Raw genomic sequence first — 20,359 nt, forward strand, 5'->3', positions numbered from 1 at the left:
CCATAATATAAGAGGGAAACTAAGGTTAGGGTCATCCCTCTCTCTAATCTTAACTAACCTAAAGAGATCCCTATTTTACATTTTAGTTACTTGTATAATAATAAATAAAGAATAAACATGAAAAACAACAAATAAAGTACCTTCCTGAGTTTTCTTTTTCTTGCTGTCAATTCTTGCTGTCCCTACTTTTCTATACTAATGGTAGTAATGCACAAAATAATTTTTATTTAATTAAATAATGCACTAAAGGACATAGGATAATAACATGCAAAAAGTAGACAATTTTCCCTAACCATCACAAATTTTCTGTCTTTCTAACTACACGACAAGAACTGTTACAAAATCATCCAAGTTATTTATTATCATTCCCGTGAGAATGAAGTTTGTACTAACAATGAAATTGACAATTCCCCATTCAGAAATCATTATACAATATATCATTTGATAGATGAAAGCCTTGGCTTTTAATTGGTTATAGATAATATAGAATTAAACGTAAGAGAAAACTATTAACAAATCTTGAAAGAGAGGATGTGACAGGTGGGGTGTGGCAAGAGGGGTCTCATTTTCTATTTGATGGCACTGTAACAAAACAAAATTGAAGGTTATAAAAATTATGGTTTGTCTGACTAATGGCTAATGAATTTCATACTTATTGGAGGGGTGGTGGATAAAATAGAAAAGAGGAGATGCTTAGAGAAAATCTGTAATGTGTCACACTAGAGGAAATTTAGGCTTTTTTAAATATTTCCTTGTAAATTTAAGAAGTTAAAACTTGTATACTATTAAAATATGGTTTATTAGCTAAGATGTTTTGCTATACTAATTGGTATAACATAAACAAAAAGTAACTTAATACAATTTTTAATGCAAGTCGCTAAAACTATGTGACATGTGCAGTAAGGATTCCTATGGTAACAGGGTTAACAATCTTAAACACCTCTATCAAATCCCCTTTAACTCTTCTTTTTTGAAGAGGAAACAAGTTTAGAAATCTTAACCTATCTTCATATGACAACCTTTCTTTCTTACGTATTATATTAGAAGCCTTTATCTGAACCCTTTCCAACAGTTCAATATTATTCCTGAGGTCAGGAGCCCAAGACTGAATACAGTATTCCAAATGTGGCTTATACAATGACACTGTAACCTCTTCACTCTTGTTTACAATATTTCTGTAAAAATCTAAAATCTTATTTGCCCCTACACTATCAACAGCACCTTGCATGGATAGCTTAAGAGACTAGTTAACTAGAACACCAAGAACTTTTCTTCCATAACACTGTTAAAGTTACTCCCATAAAAATTATACTAATAATACAAACTGTGATATCCTACAGGTATTATCTTGCATATATTGTAATTAAAAGCCATTTATTTGCCCAACTCAACAAATAATCCAAATTCATTTCCAAGGCAGTAGCATCCTCCTTGCAGCCAACAAGACCAATAATATTATAACTTTGAACATGTTTTTTTGCATCTTAATGAAATTTTCAAAGTTTTTACTAAACATTATGTCTTCTGTGGACAAAAAATCGAAACTTTTAATTAAATATTTTTTACTAAAACTTTGTCCATAAATATGTAGAGTCAGAGTATGACTGCTCCGAGTACAAAGTGATTTTCATTTGTATAATCTCAGAAAGCTCCTAAATAAATATCAAATGTTTTTTTTCTTCAGAAAAACTTTATATTTTATCTGTTAATTTCTTTACCCCCAGCTCTCTAAAGGGTTGATCAATTTGACCGACCTCGTAACCACCATAAAAATTAGATGTTACAAAATGCAAAATAAAATAAGTAGTACTGTCCTGTCTTTTTTAATATTAGCCATGAAGTTCCAGAGTGTTTCTCTTGAGAGTTTTTACTTCTAACCTTTTCACATTTAGTTCCTATATTTATTTTACTGTTAGCAGCTGAAGTACAAACTTGCCAAACATAAAGCAATGACCACTGCTTCTACCATTAGACTGTTAACATGACACTGTAATATGACAATGTCGATAGCAAATATACTTTTGCAGCACAGTTACCAGAATTTCCCTACAGAGTTTATCATAATCCAGGAACACCATGGGATAGAATTTATAAGCTTGTTTTCAGTACAGTGGTTGCAATGAGAATTGTCTAAAGTGATAAAAGTGCAAGAAAATGTTTAGAATGTGACTGTATAGTCTAGGCAAATTAAGGTTGTAAAGGGAACAAATGACAACAGAATTTGTTCCCTCTACTCACACTTCCCACTCTTCCTCCCCACATTTTTTGGTACTCATGTCTAATAATAGTAATAGTTTGGTAGTAGCACATAGAGGTAGTCGTGTCACATGATACGGTGTCTTCTATTGGTGGAGAGTTGATGCATGATGATTTGCATTCCAACAGGGGGATGTGGAAGGCTTTTAGCATGTGTTTTGATAAAAGTTTGCATACGAAGGGCATCTCAAAAGAGGAAAAGCTAATCTTGTGAGAGGAGGGAAGTACCTATCAGAAATACATTTTCTTATAGGAAAATTATAACTCGTAAAAAGAGCACACAGTTCAGTTTGTGGTAGTCAGCATTCCTTTATTGAAACTTTTTCATTTGTTTATATTATATCTGTGTGTTTATACTTATTGAGATCTGTTAGTGAGAGTTATTTTCTAAAGAAAATGGTGATATGATATCTCTCTCTTAAATTTAAAAGAAATTACTCTTTCATAGTTGCCCATAGATGTCAGTATAACTTCACCTGCCTCTGTAACCTGGATGAGGATAGATGAATAAAATTATGATAATGGTAAAACCAGATTTGAATATATATAAACTTTTACTGAATATTGCTCAATAAATTATTTACTGTTACTAACAATTTGATCAGGAATCAGTTTTAGTTGTTGCAGGACTATAGTGGATTACAACAGCATACCAAAACTGCTGCATAAATGATTTACTGTTAATGACATCTTGATCTGGAGATGTTGATTTTTGGTGTTGCAGGACTATACTGGTTTACGACAGCAAGATCTTCAGGAAGCAAAAGACCAGCTACTTGTTGAGACAGCTGACATGCTTCATGTTCCATTGTTTACTGCTGAAGCCCTTCTTCGAAATTATGGTAAATGCTTCTTTACTATTTAATTTTTTTAACTTAAAATATATCACAGTCTTAAAACAAAGGAACATTAACTTCCTAATATTTTATTCAATAATATTATTCATGCAGTTGTTTAAGGTAATCTAATTAGCTTTGAGTTAAATACATGTATCTGCTTATACAAGTGATGCTTGTACAACAAATTTCAAGAGTGAAGTATTATGTTTGATGATGCTGCTATTTGTTCAAGTTTCTCTTGTAATTGACCTTTATTCTTCAAAACATCCAATATTATCTAGCTTACAAGTATCCATTGTGACTGAACAACAGTATCTATAATTAGATTATTCTTTGAATACACTTGTGTTTTATAAAAATAATTTTGAGGTAGTTGACCAAGAATAAATACTGTGCTACCAAAATTGGAAAAAGTTTCTTGAGAGTGTTGTTAAGTATTGATGAATGAAAAACATCAGTGATGTTGTACTTTTTGAATTAATTGAATGATTAATGTAAAATTTTATTTTATTGTAAACAAGCTGAAATACCTGTCAACTGACGGAGAATGTTTAAACTTAATTAAAACAATGTAAGTTTAACAGCAATCATATATTTCAAAGTAATAACTTCAACATAAACTTTATTTCAAAATTTTAAAATTATAACAAAGGTTCATGAATAACATTTGCAGTTTGCTTTCCATCTACCAATAAATAAAGATTTTGAGGTGATCCCAGGTGTTTGAGAAACAATTGAGCAACTTACATACTTTGACCTTGAATCCCTTTAGAATATCAACATTGTCTAAAGCATTAACCTACCAAGATTGTTTGAGATTGACTCAATAGGCTGGGAGTAATTAACCAAGAGGCTTTGCAAAATAAAAATAGGGTTACATTCAATTTTTACCCTCTAAGAACATTTCACCTACTTCATAGAGTTCATTTACAAATTTTGGTTGAGATTGACCTAATAGGCTCGGAGGAGTTAGGGTGCAAGCAAACATACATTTCATCTTTATATAATATATAAATGTTCACACAGCATTGAAATATGTTGTTGTTTTTTTCAGAATAGTAACTGTTTTTTATTCCAAGTCTTTTAAAAACTACAGGTCAGTAAGTTTGCGCTTTATTCTGTTATATGGAATAGTTCAGCTTTAAAAGGTTTTAATTATAAAAACATATGAATGTTTTAGTTTTGAAGAATTAATTCATGCATTATAGTCCAGCCTATTGTGAAAAGTATCTTATAATTAAGAACTTTAAGTTTGTAGATTATGACATAACTAAAATTTATTGTAATTTCTTTTGTTATTACATTTGCACTTTCTGTGAGACATTAAATATGAACATCTCTGTTTAGAAATTCAAAGCTAAAAGTTTAATGATAACTAGCTGGAGTGCCTGTCCTCTGGATGGAAGTTATGTAAATTCATGAATAATGAAAGGTTATATTAGGACGTGGAAAATTGCTTCCCTTATATGTAATTGTAAAAAACATAAAAATACCCATGAAAACTGCAAACACAAAATGTGAAAATGCAAATCTGCATGTATCTCCGCATAGACCCAACAAACCTTCATGCCAAATTTGAAGATCCATCAACAGTAGTGGTAAAAAATCCCCATAAAAACTGCAAAATTTAAAATTTGTACATATCTTCCCATGGAACCCAACAAACTTTCCTACAAAATTTGGTGAAGATCCATCAACAGGAGCAAACTAGTGGTAAAAGAAGCCGAAATGCTCATAAAAACTGGGCAAAACTGAAAATTTGCATCTCCCCATGGACCCAGTGAACGTCCATACCAAATTTGGTGAAGATCTATCCACAGGAGATAAAACAGTGGGAAAAAAACACCCATAAAAACTCCAAAATGCAAAATACAAAACTGAAAATTTTTATGTACCTCCACATGGAGCTAATGAACCTCCATACCAATCCACCTGTTGCGAAGTAGTTACATAGCCATACAATAGACAGTATTATTTGTTTATGTAAATTTGTAAAATTATGAATCCTCTTAGAATTCTACCCAGACCAAGCTGGCACTTTTCCTTACTGACTCCATAATAGTTTTTTTCGAACACTTATCTGACCAGTGTAATGTTTAAAATAACAAAGTAAAATACTGCATTCCAAAACATACCTCCTCTAACACCTATAGCTATTTCTTCTCTACCAGGGTTTCGTCTTTGCCTGTATAAGCATTGATCTGATTTTTTCTTGCTTGCTCCAGTCTTTTATACCCCAATCAATTGCCCTTGGCGATATTTGTCTAGTGATACTCTCCACCTATGTCAATGCGACCTCTATCCTGGTACTAAATTTAAGCACCTCATCAGATAATTTTATCACTTTTTCTCGACAAAATTTCAATAATGGATCCCAGTATTATGATCGTTCAGAGATAGTTTGAATGTTAGTGTGTTAACTTGTTGATTTTTGTAATAATAATAATTAAAATAAATTTTTTTTCTTCTGATTGGGAATGAATTATGGTATGAATTCCCAAGTTACTATTTCCAACATGGGCAAATTGGGTCTCTCCTCTCCAACTTCTGATATCTAGTGTTGTACAACAATTGGGGGGGGGGGGCACTCTCAGTTGTGACTGTCAGTGATCTTATTCATTGTGCAATTGAGGGCAAGCCTCGACATTTTGGAGAAAGTTTAGATTTTGCTTTTTTCTGTGCCTTCTCTTAGTCTGTGAGATTTTAGCCCACCTGTGTAACAATGGTAAATTTATGGACTCACAGCTTACAACTTATTTTACCTCAAAAAATGCTGTTCCAATCAATAGTAATCAATGTAGTCTTTATATGACCTATGAAAAACGAAAAAGTTGGTTCTTCGAGTATGTGATGTTTCGAGGTTTTTCCTGGTTGCTTTTGAACCTGCAACTTACTTGATGGCTGAAAGATCTGGGAACAAATTTTTGTTGTTTTTTACTCCACGGACATTATGGTTCATGCTGGAAGGTTTACTTCTTTGTTACGTGAAGGGACAGATAGGTCTTATCCAATACATTATCAGAATTTTATGATTTAGCCTACCACCACCAGGTTGAGGCATTTTCCTGACTTTCAACTAATACATCTGCTCCTCGAATTTCGGGGTTCTAAGGCAGAGTTTGTAGTTCACCTACATAGGTCTATGTCCCCTGATGGGACAGTGTAAGTCTACGGACTTGTAACTCAAATTCAACATCCTTTTTTTTTCCTTTCACTTCACTTTCTTAGAAGACTCTTAGGATCACCAGCTTCACTGATGATGAGCTGAAGCTCTTGTTAGCATGCACGTTGGTCGAATTTCATCGGCTCCTACAGGGGGTCATAGTTCTGTCCCTGTTTGTGAGTATCAACATCATCCTCTCAGTATATTGGTACTCAGAATAAATTCTGTCTATATCCAAGGTTTCCACTGCTTAGTCAGATTGCCAGCAGCATCAGTGATTATTGTATACCTTCAGAGGATGTGGGGCCTCTGTTCTAAGAATTTCTGGACATGAGTTAAACTTAATCATGGATCTAGGAGCTCTGCAGGTCCTTGGGTCACAATTGGTCGTTCATTTCACACCTTCCCCACTTTTATCCACCCAACCTGTTGCATTTCCATCTCCCGCAGTTCATTGGGTTTTGGAACTTATTAGATCTAAGGTTATCTGAGTTTGGTTGGTCTAGGGGTAGTGAGAGAGTCAGGCTAGTTCTTCAGAGTTTGTATTCCTATCAGTTGTTGGGTCTGTGCAAACAGCAGGAGATTGGTGTCTAGTCATTGATCTTCCTTGTCTATATCAATGCATAAATTCTCCAAGGTTCATAAGTTAAACATATCTCAATCTGTGTTGATTTCTTTATTTGGATTGTAGATGTCCAATTTGGGTGTAGTTGACTCCTATCTGCACTTTGTCTTAGCACTGGAGTCCCACCACTCTTGACATTTGTGGTGCACAAAGGTCAGGTACTCCAGTTCCAGGTTTTCCCTTCAAAGTCACAAAGACTTCACATGGATTCTGTTGTATCATACAAGTTTTTTCTCTCGTCCCCTTCATTCCATTGTACTGTGTGCACACAATTCCATGGTTGACTGGTTACTATTGACACCATCTTGTTAATTGTTAGACCATCACATCCTGATTCTACTTTCAGATACAACCCAGGCAGACTTCCCTTTCGAGGCTGCAAAATCTATTCTTGCTCCAATTCAATATGTCATCACTCTGGATATTTTTTATTTTTATCTCATCTCTCATTTGGGCTTAGCTGTCTCCCATCCTGCTCAATGTTATAGAATAGGATGCCACACTCTTACTCACCTCTCCTTCTCCCATTGCACAGATATTCTTTCTCTTCTGGGAATGTGGGCATCAATCGAATCCTTCGGGCCTTTGGGACAAGAACATGAGTGATCCTTTTATTGGTCTTTAAGTGATCAATGGTTATAAAGATCTGTTTACTGGTTTCTCCAGTTTCCTTAGTCAGGATCATTCTTTGATCTCGGGGGGGAGTGGGGACTGTTAAATTGGGGTACTACTACAATTTGGGCTCCTCTACTGCCACCTTGTCCAGAGTTCCTTTCTCTTCCCGGATGCCTTTTTTCAGGGTTGGGGTGCATATACCAACAGTCAGGAATTCCAGAATCTGTGCACTGATGACGAGGATTCCCTATACAATGTTTTTGTCCTTCTTGATTTTAAACAGGCAAGGCATTATGGTCTGAGATTCTTAAGGAGTAAATCGTCAGACTTCACTCTGACTATTCTCTGGTGGGTCCTATGTTTTTAATCAAAGAGACATGTGGTCTAGGGCTCCTTATTTTCGAAATTTGGACCTCCTTTCTCACAACTAGTCCTATATTATCATCCCTTTTAGCTTGCCATGTTCAACGGGTGATGCCTATGGTAGTAGGTCGATTGTCTCAATCCAAACAGATTCTCCTGACAGAATAGATGTTTCATTGCAAGTTTCTGTTGGATTGGCCCTCATTTTACAACTGTAATTGGTGGATTAGCCTCTCATTGGATCACTCAACTACTATCAATTTAGTCTCCAGTACATCATCTTTGAGCTTTGGCAATAAATTCTTTCCATTTGGACAGGACAGGGTTACCATTCTAAACCTTCTCTCCACCTCATATGTTACCCAATGTAAAAAATATGATTTGTTCCAACCCATTGTTAATTCCTGTTGATAGCACCAGATTGGCTACTACACCTGGGTTTCTACATCTGCAGTCCATTCTGGTGTGTCTAACTCTTCCACTTCTTTTTAGGCTTTTGTTGTGGAAGCAGCCGGGATCTGATATGGTACACCTGGCAATACACAAGCTTAGGCTTCTGGCATAGAGGTTATGCTGTCTTTCATACAGCATTGGAGTTTAATTTCTAAGGTTGACATGTATCTGTCTCAGTTTCTGCTTAGATCAAAATACACTTTTATCATAGTAATGGCAAGCATATCAGTAATGTTGTATTGAGAGGAGGTTGAACCCTTTTCAATCAGTGGTGTCAACCATAACTCATTTTCTGACTTGGCTCTTTGTTAGCGAATTTTGCATCTTCCATAATTGCCATTGTTTACAGCAGCCTTACTGACTACTGTTTGATTATTGTGACTACATATTTTTTGAGCCCCCAGTACTAGCCTGATTCCTCACATTGATTTGGGTAATTGGTCCCAAATGATCATTCCAACTACATACCAGGTAGCTTAAGGTTACATGTTCTTTCTCTACACCTGTTTTTGACCTGACTCTTATATGCCATGTATCCCCGTCATTTTTCATTGCTGCTGACCTATGGATATTGCCGATGGAAATGGTTTGCACTGTTTGTCCACAGACCACTTTCTCATTCCATCTATGTCATCAGACCAGTTCTTACCCAACATTCTGTAGGACAGGAAATGGGTTCAATCCTTTTCTTTGATTTATCTGCTCACTCTTTCTCTTTATGTCCAATCAGATTTCAATCTTGGTCATTGTTCAGTGAGGGTCTTGAAGGTTTTGTTGCCTGCACTTGTACTATTAGGGATACTAGACAACTCTTTTTTTTTATTCTGGGCTCTCTTTGAAAGCGAGTCTGTGAGTCACATTTAATCAGATTTCTCTTTTCTATGTCCTTAGCAGCCCAGTAACATTGCCTACTTTATCTTACATTGCTTTATCTTACAATATTTGCCTGATCTGGTAGTGTCTTCATCTGATGGTTTTGTATGTCCCCTGTAGCCATCTTAACCATTTCTGCTAGATTATTCAGAGGGGTGAGTATATTTATTTAGACATTTCAGAGTCCCTTACCTTGTTTCCACAGGATCACTTTCTGTGGTGAGTATTGCCCAGACAGGTGTGCCTTTATCAAATCATTTCTGCACTAACAACCACTATTTCACTACAATTACTACCAGCTGCAACAGGCTCTGTAGAAATGAGGTCTTCCATAAGACCACCTAGGAGCTCACCAGGTGGTATTACCAAACTATGCTGGATTGCCACTCATGCAACATCATGAGTAAAGCTAAAAGTGATCCTGCCCATTCCTGCCAATCATCAGATTGAATAAATTGGAGCCAGTTTGCTTTTAAAAATGTAGTGAACTTGTTTCACCTATTTTATTAGTTTCTACATCACTACATTGTTATTCCAATTGAGGAGTAGTTTCATCCTGGGTTCTTGGATGAGAACAATGTTCCACATCCTCACCATAATTTTGGGGCCAAGTGGAATGCTCCTTGCCCACTCAGTTGGAGAGTGAGGATGAATCTTCATAACTTCAGACTGGATGAGTTCTGTTCCTTTGGTTGAGTATGGCATACACAACCCCATTATTCTGAACCTGGGATGTTGCCTTTTTGGGGGTTCTTCAGGTGGAGGAAAAGGTTTGTCTGCTTCAATGCTGCTTACTTTCTTGTCATAATTCCAGTTGTTTGGAAAGCATCACTCTATGGCTATAGGTTGGGATTCAATCAATAGTATATACAGTGTAGCCCCATTATAACGCGATCGTTGAGGTCCATAAAATGTCATTGTGAAACAAGGAGGTTCGCACTGAATCGGGGTTCAAGAAAATCACTGTTCAAACTGACCTAATGTTGACCTAACATCATAAAACACCTCTATTTTTGCCCTCTTTGACTAGTTTTTACATGTTCTCTTTCTGGCAAGTAAATTACCTCTGAATTAAAGAATTTTGCTAATGAACCATTGTTGTTACAGTAGAAATTAAAACAAAAATTATTTTTAGTAGGCTTTTTAATAAACAAAACAGCAAATAAAAACATTCAAGAATATTAGCAATCATCATTTGCAGTTTATTTCTTAAAAAATTGATTGAGGGTTCCTTTCTTGAACGTAGCATGTCTCTGGCTGCAAGCAAAATCTAGAATGCTTCTGAGTTGGAGGATTTATATGTGGTCCACCTCCTGAGTCTACAGCCAACGGAGGCTTGCCTCAAAGTGTTCAATGGCTTCAGCCACTTTTGGTGGTGGTGATGGAGGCTTCTAATGTTTACTATAAGTCAACAAAATTTTATAAATATACACTTAAAATATTAAAAGTTATTAGTATGTAAACTATAATGAGGTTATGGTTACGAGGTTGGTTCGAGGGACCAAGCCCATGTCGAAAGAGTTAATGACCCATCATGTTATACCTGAAATCGTGTTTAATCGGGCTGCGTAAAATGGGGGTTTTCACTGTATATATAACGTTGTGGTCTAATTGCCCAAGCCACCAACATAGATATAAGGACCAAGACCCCTTACCTTAATTCCAACCCCAAGTAGTGGTTGGGGCTGGCCTATAGTGAAGATTATTCATGTCCAATTCCACCCTTGATACAGGAACTAAGTTCAGGGTAAAAAACTATACCTGTTCTGGATGTAGTGTGTTTCCCCCACTCGAGTACCAGTCTTATCTTGGTACACCCTTGATCTATACAGATGTTTTCCATATGTATAATGCCATCACTGGCCCCTCCACATTCTCAATGTGGGATTCTAGCTATAAGTGTCAGTGGAGGTAAGTATGTTTTAGAAGTTAACATTTTCATAAATTGAAAATATATTTCCAATAATACTTATCTCCATTGACACTCTTCCCACCTTTATCCCCACTAAGAGCCAGTGTCAGTCTTGGAAAAGTGATAAAATTATCTGAATGAGGTACTTGTATACAGTACCAGGATAGAGGGTGCATTAACGTAGGTTGAGATGATCACAAGACAGTTATTGTCAAGGGCAATTGAGTAGGGTATAAAAGACTGGAGCAAGCGAGAAAAAATCAGACTAATGCTTAGATGGGCAAAGTTGAAACCCTGGTGATCGAGTAATAGCTGTTAGTGTCAGCGGAGGTAAGTATTATTGGAAATACATTTCCAATTTAGGAAGATGTTAACTTTTACTCTTCTTTTCTACACTCAAGCTGTTCTTTGTTTGTATTATCTTATGTTCAAAGAAATTTACAAATACAAAATTATAACCATGAATTTTCAGAATTGTTTTTTTTTGTTATGTATGAACTAATATCATTTGTGAATTCATATTTGTGGAACATCATTTAAAGTTTCTCAAATGTTTCTCCTTTATAAAAGTATAGAACAATCCAACTTGTAAGCATTTCAAATAACAGGGAACTATAGGATTAAGTCTGTAATTTTAAAGTTTTGACCTATTTTATTTTCTAAATGACGAAGATGTTGCATAAAACCACCAACATTGAGCATTATGTTGACGACATTCTGCCCCACACAGCTAGATGAGAAGACCACATGCAGAAAGTCAGAGAGCTGTTCAGGCGAGTGAGAGCCACAGGTCTGATCATCAGACCATCTAAGTGCTACATAGATTATCCTGTGCTGAACTTTTTTGGCCACAAGGTCAGCAACTGACAGATAGCCATGGAAGAGGAGAAGCTAACCTACATGTAAGATGTACTAGTTCCAATGACCAGGGTCAGTGGGATACTATAGGAAGTTCATAACCAAACTACACTGAATTTGCTGCACCACTGACAGACCTGACCAAGAAAGGTCAACCCAACAAGGTAAAGTGGAAACAGCCACAGCAGATAGCATTCCAGAAATTGAAGAACATGTTAGGAAGTTCACCAAGCCTTAGAATGCCAAACTTCAACAAACTGTTCATCACTTAGGCTGATGCAATCAGACATTGGAATTGGAGCAGTACTTTTGCAAGAGCATGAAGACAGGCTGTTTTCTGTGATGTATGTCAGTGAAAAGCTGTTGATTATTGAGAAGAACTTCTCTGAGATTTAACATGAGTGTCTGGCCATCATATTTGCCATCCAGAAATTCCAGAACTGCCTCTATAGGAAGGAGTTCATCGTCCAGATGGATCATCAGCCCATTGAATACATCCAGAGGTGTGTAAGGATCATGAGGTGGGCATTATACCTCCAGAACTACCAGACTGCATTGAAGCCATCAAGGGGACTGCAAATGTTGGTGCAAGCTATATAAGTAGACTTTATGCATGAACTGAAAACAGTTTGTGTATAATAATAAAAAATATTATAAAAATCTTTCTTGAAGAGGGGCTTATTGTTAGATATACACAGCTGTTTTAAGTTTAATGCATGTGATTTAGCTAGTCTTAGTATAGCATGAGAGTTAAAGTTAGTTATTTTTAGAAGTGATAGTTTGTCACAGATTTATTTATATAACTCTGTATGAATCTTATGTTGCATAGTTCAGTTATTGTGATTTGGCACTTGTTGTATCATTGCATCTTGTTACTAGAAACTTCTAAGTTTTTCTTATTGTTTCAGTTTAGTATTATTACATCATTTTATCGCTTTGTGTGTAGAACGTTCTAGGCCTCTGTCAGTCTAAAAATATACGTACAAAATGTAGTTCAGAATGAGTAAGACAAAGATAGATAGTTAGTTAGTTAGATCTAGACTGTGTGATTGTGAGTTTATCTGTAAAGAGCATATAATTGCACTTTTTTCTAAGTGAAATTTTTGCTGACAATAACAAAGAAACAAATATAAGTTCCCTGTGACTGCAAGGGCAAGCAAATTTGATGGCAATGGGAATTCTTCCAAGACCCTTGAATTATGAGGCTATTCTCACCCAAAGCTGAACATAACTGAGATAAAGAATAACTTTAATAAGAACAACAAATTATAATGCTAAAAAATTGGATTTCAATACTTGTGATGAGTAGAGGATAGATAACTCATTATGGTTGATTTATATGCATAAGAACAATCAAACATATTGGTAATATATCGATTATTAGGATAGCTTGAATAATCAAAAATGGTAATAATTAGAAACCCTTATTTCCATGAAGTGATTATTTTCATGAGCTGTGATGCTAATCGATTAACCCTATAGATGTGGGAAGACCTTTTTTACAGAGTTATATTCAAACTTTTATTAAACTGCTTTATTATTAAGCATGAAAATGTAGTTTATAATTCAAAGTTTTATATTCAAAAGTAAATATTTAAATGAATTCTCAGCCTCCACCTCTGAGCCACATGGTGCAGCAGTGTTCTAACTTCTCATTTATAGAATTTTTTATCTTTCCATATAAGAGCTTCAGGTTAATTAGTAAGATCCAGGAACTAATGGGATTTTTCAACTTTTTTATAGGTTAGTTAGAAAACTCAGGCTCCTAACAGTTTCACATCTCTTTTATTTTAATGTTATTACTTTATTGCTCTTTGAATATTGCCAACTAGTGTAACAAAGCAATAAATCACCTGGTGAGAACTTAGGGCAAGTGTGGGTAAACAAATGTAATGTGATGCAGCCCAAATGTGTTACTTGGAGAAATTTGATTTGATTTTTTTCATTAAAGTTTTTTACTGAACATAATAAGTTTCTAATTTTTATATCTGAGTTACTTTTGTTAAAAAATATCTAACAATAGATAAAAAAATTTACACAAATCCCAAGAAATTTAGCATTTATATTAAGTTAGAGGTTTTTTGCACTCAAACATGTGGTTTAGTAAGCCAATTTTTCTTCATATGTTAGTTATCCCAAGTTATTCATGTAGTTTTCAAATACACATTTTAGAAAACAAGAAATAAATTAGACATTAAAATGTTATCCATAAACAATTATAATCCATATGAGCTGTTTAAGATAAGTAATTGACATTGTCTGTTATCATCTGCACTCATTCTACAAAACAAAATTTATTTTTGATTTCATTTCATGTTTTTCAACTTTCTTCACTGATGATTTTGCTACAGTCAGTGTTATGGTGCAGAAAATAAGATAAATATTAATTTATGGAAATTCTAGAGGCTATATAAATGAAATATGAAACTATAAGATAACTGAAAATATATTTCTAATAGATACTTACCTCCTCTCACATAATAGCTTTTTTTTTGCTCAGTACTGCTCTCTGTATGTACAAATGTTTTGCTGCTTGCTACTATCCTTGAAACTCCCACATACCCCATGTTTCTGTGTGGTTCAGCTGCATTGTAGCATGCAGGTGAGCATGTGACAACCCTCCACCAATAAGAATATGACAAACTCTCCTGTCACAGCTGGCTCCCTCATTACTCTACATTAGGCAGAAAAGAAGCACCAGAAGTTGGGAGGAGATAAGTATCTATCGGAAATTTATTTTCGATTAGTTGATTATTTTTGTGACTAATTAATTTAATGATGATTTTCGTTGATTTATTATTTTACATGCCACTAATTGATGTAATTTTTGCTCATAAATATTCAATTTAATCACCCAGTTGTATTTCATGTTTACTTAAGAAACCTCAGGAATGTGGTGTCCAACTTGTGATGCAGTAGTCCATAGAGCTCTAAAGCAGAAAATAGTTTGGACTTGGAGGGTACTATTGGAGTGTTACATGTCATTATAAATGTACAGTAGTCGATTCTCAGACCACATTAACATAAACATGTTGAGAGATGGGCGTAAGCACTGCACATGTGCACAGTCCAGCATAAAACTGGCCACAGCAGTGAAGTTATAGAGTTCTAACTTATTCTTTACAGATAATTGCCTTTGATAGAGCTGATTATTTGCAAAAAACTGATAGAAATAATCAGTATGTGTTGGTCAGTGTTATTTACTTCACTATGGAAGCCAAAGCTTTTGCTTTGGTCTACCTTTAGTATGGTCTTCACTGAGATGTTGGACAAACAATGTTTAACATGTATTGATAAAATAATATTTTGCAGTTGTAATAGCTGTAATATTCATAGGTCATGTTACTTTATAAGGTGAAATCACAATTATTTATTACTTCATAAAACAGAAAGCTTCTACAGTTTTCAAATACTTTGATTTAGAAATGAAATTTATTTATGGATTTGGCTATTCCCTAAATTTGTATGTTACTGAATATTTTATTTAAGTATTACTTCTGAACAAGGTAGCTGTTATACATGAATTTTATTTTAAGAGGAAGTATTTATGGGATTGTGTTCTACATCTTAGCTTTGGTTGAAGACTTCTTGGAAAAAGTTGGATCTTAACATTATTGACTGTAATACCTAACCCAGAATTACTAAGCAAACTTCTTGGCTACCAGAGGTTGAGCTGATCTGTATTTGAAATTTTTACTTTTGTTATTAATTCTGTTATTCTTCACCACTGGCTATCCTGCTTTTTTTTTTACCAGCAGACCATCCTGTTTAGTCTACCCTATTGTTGCCATGGTAAATAAGCTTTTTCATGTAGATAGGGAATTCCATGAATTGTATTAAACCTACTAGAGGCTATGTAGACAAGGAAACCTCCAAACTTCCAAGATACTGTTGTTAACTGAGCAAGCATCAGTGAGTAATGTTGTGTTTTTCTCCATTGCCTGTGAACATAGAGGACCAGAACATGCTTCTCTAAATTATCAACAACAAAGGAAATCAGTTCTTATATCAATTCAATGTAGTACTGCTAGCAAGAAGACAAAGTGGTGGCAAGGAAATTCAACAAAACCATGCAATTGTCATTGTTTAATCCATGAATTGTAATCATGGTCAGAAATTAAAAATCATACCAAGTTGCCATGTAGCACTTAATGCTAATAATGTTTGATTTTTAATCCATGATCATAACTGGCTTAGCTTATAATTTCTTAAAATTATTCATCACATAGTGTGCATAGAATTAATTTTAAATCTTTTATAACTATACAAATAAATGTGCTGTTACAAAAGAAAACTAAGAATTAAAGAAAGTTTAGGGATTCTGAATTTTTAAGCTCTTTGTATTCAGTTAAGGGTTAGGCTTGGCCTTGTTATAATTAGTACAAGGATTCATGGTTAATGAACTGTTTTAATGAAAATGTGTTCCATTCTTTGTGGTTGTAGATGCACTGTAAGGGGGATGGTCAAATCTTACTAGACAAGAGTTGGCAGTGGGTGTTGTAAGTTCTAAATTAGCAACAGCTATGCACACGTAGCTTTTATGAAGCTTTGCAAAAAATTACAAAATGAAATACTCAGTTGATAAAAATACAAATTTGTTATGAAAAGATTGATAATAAAAAATTGATGCTTTTGTAAAAAATTTTAGAATGGTCAAGAGAGACACTACTTGAAGCATGGGTGAGTGACCCAGTAGCCTGCTGTCAGAAGTCTGGTGTTCAGCCACCACCTAGTGCCCTTCAGCAACTTTCAACAGCAAGTGTGTTGGATATTCAAAGTGAAGATGAGTATCTTAACAAAGCCATCACAAGTGTGAATAACATTGATTCAGCAAAAAAGGAATTCTTGGTACATAAATTCTTTGTTGCTATTTGTTATAGAAAACTCTCTTAGTGTGGAAGTCATATATTTATTAGATCACTTTTAAGGTTACAGTTGGTAGTTCTTTTTAACAAGTAGTTTAGAACTCTCACAGTAGAGCATGAATTTATGTTGTATTTATAAAGGGAAGAATTTTTTCCTGATTAAAACATACTCATTAATTACATACTGCATTATGTATGTATGGTTAAATATTAGTTTGTCGTAGTTTAACTCTTATTTTGAGCATCTGATTTGTCCACATACATTAAGCATAGTATTCAACAGTGATGGTTCTGCTGTGTTTGGTAACTAATTGCCTAAAATTGTATATACAGTAGTCAAATAGTTTTCTGTTCCATTAATATAGTAACCTTCAATAACATTGCATTATTCAGCTTTTTCAACTCTGAACTCATGACATAGATGAAGGAATGGTCCATAAAGTATTTAAGTTTACTGATGATATTAAGGTTTTGGATGTTGCTTAGGAGGATGCTGCTGCTTAATAAAAGAATTTGGATTACTTGATGAGCTGGGTGAATAAATAGAAGGTGGCTTTTCATTATAATAAATGCAAGATAATGCATGTGGAATATCATAACTTGAATTATGAGTATGATTTTTGATGGGAATAACCTTAAAAGTGTTATGAAAGAAAATAATCTTGGTGTTATGGTTCATCAGTCTCGTAAACCTTCCAAGCAATGTTCTGTTGCTAGTAGCACGACATATAGAATTTTAGGTTGTGTCTACAGAATTGTTGAATATAAGTCTAGGAGGTTATAATTTCATTGTATATGTAATTGGTTAGGTCACATTTGTAGTATTCTGTTCTGTCTTGGGTTCTCTACCTTAGGAAGGACCTTGAATTTTCAGAAAGGGTTCAAAGGAAGGCTACTAGAATGAAATCTGGGATGGAAAGGTTAAGATCTCTAAAATTGTTTTCTCTTGAAAAAAAGAAGAGTTGAGGGAATCTGATTCAGGAGTTTAGGATTCTTAAGGGAATTGATAATGTTGATGCATCTACCTTTTTTTTTTGAGAATTGTAGGAATACAGGACACAATTTTTTTACCAAGATAAGAGTCATCTTCAGCTGAGACAACTTTATTTTTCTAACAGGGTGGTTGGCCTTTGGAATGGGTTGCCTTCAGATGCAGCAAACCTAAGGGAGTTCAAGAGAAGGCATGAAAAATATTTGCACAATAAAGATCGCCATTGAGTGTTTTATTTTCATTTTATAGTTTAGTGGATGGGATGGCCCATATGGCCCTTTTACAGAGTACATTCAAAATTTAATTAAAGTACTTTATTATCAATGTGTATGAATTAAACTTAAGTATGAATAGATGTAGACTGGTACAAACTTTAGTATGAATAGATGTAGACTGGTACAAACTTTAGTATGAATAGATGTAGACTGGTACAAACTTTAGTATGAACAGATGTAGACTGGTACAAACTTAAGCTATTTGGGATAAACAATTGTAGTTTTTGTTACAATCTGCAATAATTTTAGAAAGAAAAAAGGGTAATTTAGATGTATTTGGATTTTTTCAAGGATGTTTTCAAGGTAAGTCAAGTCAACCGAGTCCATATAGAGTTAGGGTATAGAAAATAACAGATAAAATATAAAGTTTTACTGGAAAAAAACAAAAACAATAATAACGTTTAATTATTTAGGAGATTTTACAGGTTATGCAAATGAAATTTGAAAATTTTCAGATGAGGAAAAGTATTTTTCATTTTAACATGAAAATCACATTGCCCTTGAAGTCAACACACTAAATGCCATATGTTCAAAGACAATCTTTGATAAAAATATTTAATTAAAAAATTGATTTTACTTGTACAAAAGACTTATAATGTTACTGAAACCTTACCAAATTTTTTGAAGATACACAACAAAACATTAAATGTTATAATATGGAACCTCTGATTGTTACTTTTTGGTACAAGGTCAGTTACATTAACTGACCCTAAATGGAAAGAGTTAACTTATACATATGTGTTTGTATGGTCAAAGTCCCCATTAAATAATGATTATTACAGTGTTTGTCAACCCATGGTACATACAAGTAAAAAGAAAAGGAAAAAATGGCATTGGGTGCTCAGCCAGTTGCCTCTCCTCTAATCAGTAATCCCAAAAAGGAAAAGGAAAAAGAGGCTGGTGCCTCATTCATTACAAAAAAATATAAACAAAATTAATATGACAGTCTTTATAACTATTAACTTTCAATTTATTTAGGAACACTTCAACATTATAACATTATTGCAAATTGTTAATGTTTTCAATTCAGGTATAATAATTACTTTTAACATTATAAATGGAACAATTTTGGTCTACCCACCCCGAATAGTCTTTTAAAAGGAATTATTATATCTCAGTTTTTTAAAAAAAATTTTAAATTTGCAATAATAGTAATTCTTTTATGGATAATGTTCAATTATTCATGAATAAATTGAAAGTTAATGGCTCTGAGGACTGGCATATGAAAAACATTTTTCATTACATTTTATAATGAATATTAAATTATTTTAAAAACTAAATTCTCAATTATGGAAACTACCATGGAGAACTTAGAGGTTATTAGTTACTCAAGAGTATCCTTGGCTTATAAGTAGCTAAATGATAGATGGAATATCATGGTATTGGGTTTATGACCACAGACATTATCCACTATCACTTATGTTGACAACTAGGACTGATAATGGAAAGTAATTGTATAATTTTAGTTCTGTTGTAATGTTTGTTTTATATGAAGCTTAGTATTGTTTTATAGTGCTGATTTAATTTCTTATCGACAATTAATGTAACTGATAATATTAGAGCTATTTATTTATATGAAATACACCCATATCAACTAAAAGCAAGAGAAATACAGCACCACTACAAATATAAGTACAGCTTTGATAAGATTAACAAATTAACGGTATTATCTCACAAAAATGTAAATTTGACTCAAACATGAGAAAAATAAAAACTGAATAATGAGGTATTTTATAAAGATGATACACTACTCACAGTTCCAAAACATCCCACATGAAATAAACAAGTAATGCTGATTGAAAAATGAAAATACAACTTACACGTAATATGTGAAATAGACAGGTAATGTTGATTTATAAATGAAAATACAACTTATGCTTCCCATGTGATATATATAGAAAAAAATCATTTATATTCAAAAACAAAAATACCACTAGCACATCCCACTTGAAATAATAAAAGTAATTTTTATTTAAAAAAGAAAATACAGATTGCACATTCAACATGAAATATATTAGGTCATCAAGAAATCAATGTCAATTTTTTTAGATGAAAAAACCAGAACAACTTGTATATCAAAACAAAACATTTATTAAATAAAATCGTCTCCATTCTTATTGATGATGCTTTTCCATCTCACAATTAGGTTCTTAATGCCCTAATTAATGAAATCACTTGGCTTGGAAGAAAAAACATGTTGATGTCTTTTTTAACATCTTCCACATTTGCTAACGTTTTCCAATTAAGATGGTGTTGCAGCGAATGAAAAAG

At 33.9% G+C, this 20,359-nt stretch overlaps 1 protein-coding gene across 4 annotated transcripts in view; it reads left to right on the forward strand.

Moving 5' to 3' along the window:
• LOC106461355 (ankyrin repeat and IBR domain-containing protein 1-like) overlaps positions 1–20,359 on the forward strand; it is a 268,562-nt gene that overhangs the window by 94,931 nt on the left and 153,272 nt on the right. For all 4 annotated transcript variants that reach the window (XM_022388283.1, XM_022388284.1, XM_022388285.1 and 1 more), the window contains 2 exons: positions 2,981–3,098; positions 16,606–16,805. In XM_022388283.1, coding sequence (XP_022243991.1) covers positions 2,981–3,098; positions 16,606–16,805 — 318 coding nt within the window. The remainder of the gene's footprint in view (positions 1–2,980; positions 3,099–16,605; positions 16,806–20,359) is intronic.

This window comes from Limulus polyphemus, unplaced genomic scaffold, assembly GCF_000517525.1.
Source record: "Limulus polyphemus unplaced genomic scaffold, Limulus_polyphemus-2.1.2 Scaffold942, whole genome shotgun sequence".
NCBI lineage: Eukaryota > Metazoa > Arthropoda > Merostomata > Xiphosura > Limulidae > Limulus > Limulus polyphemus.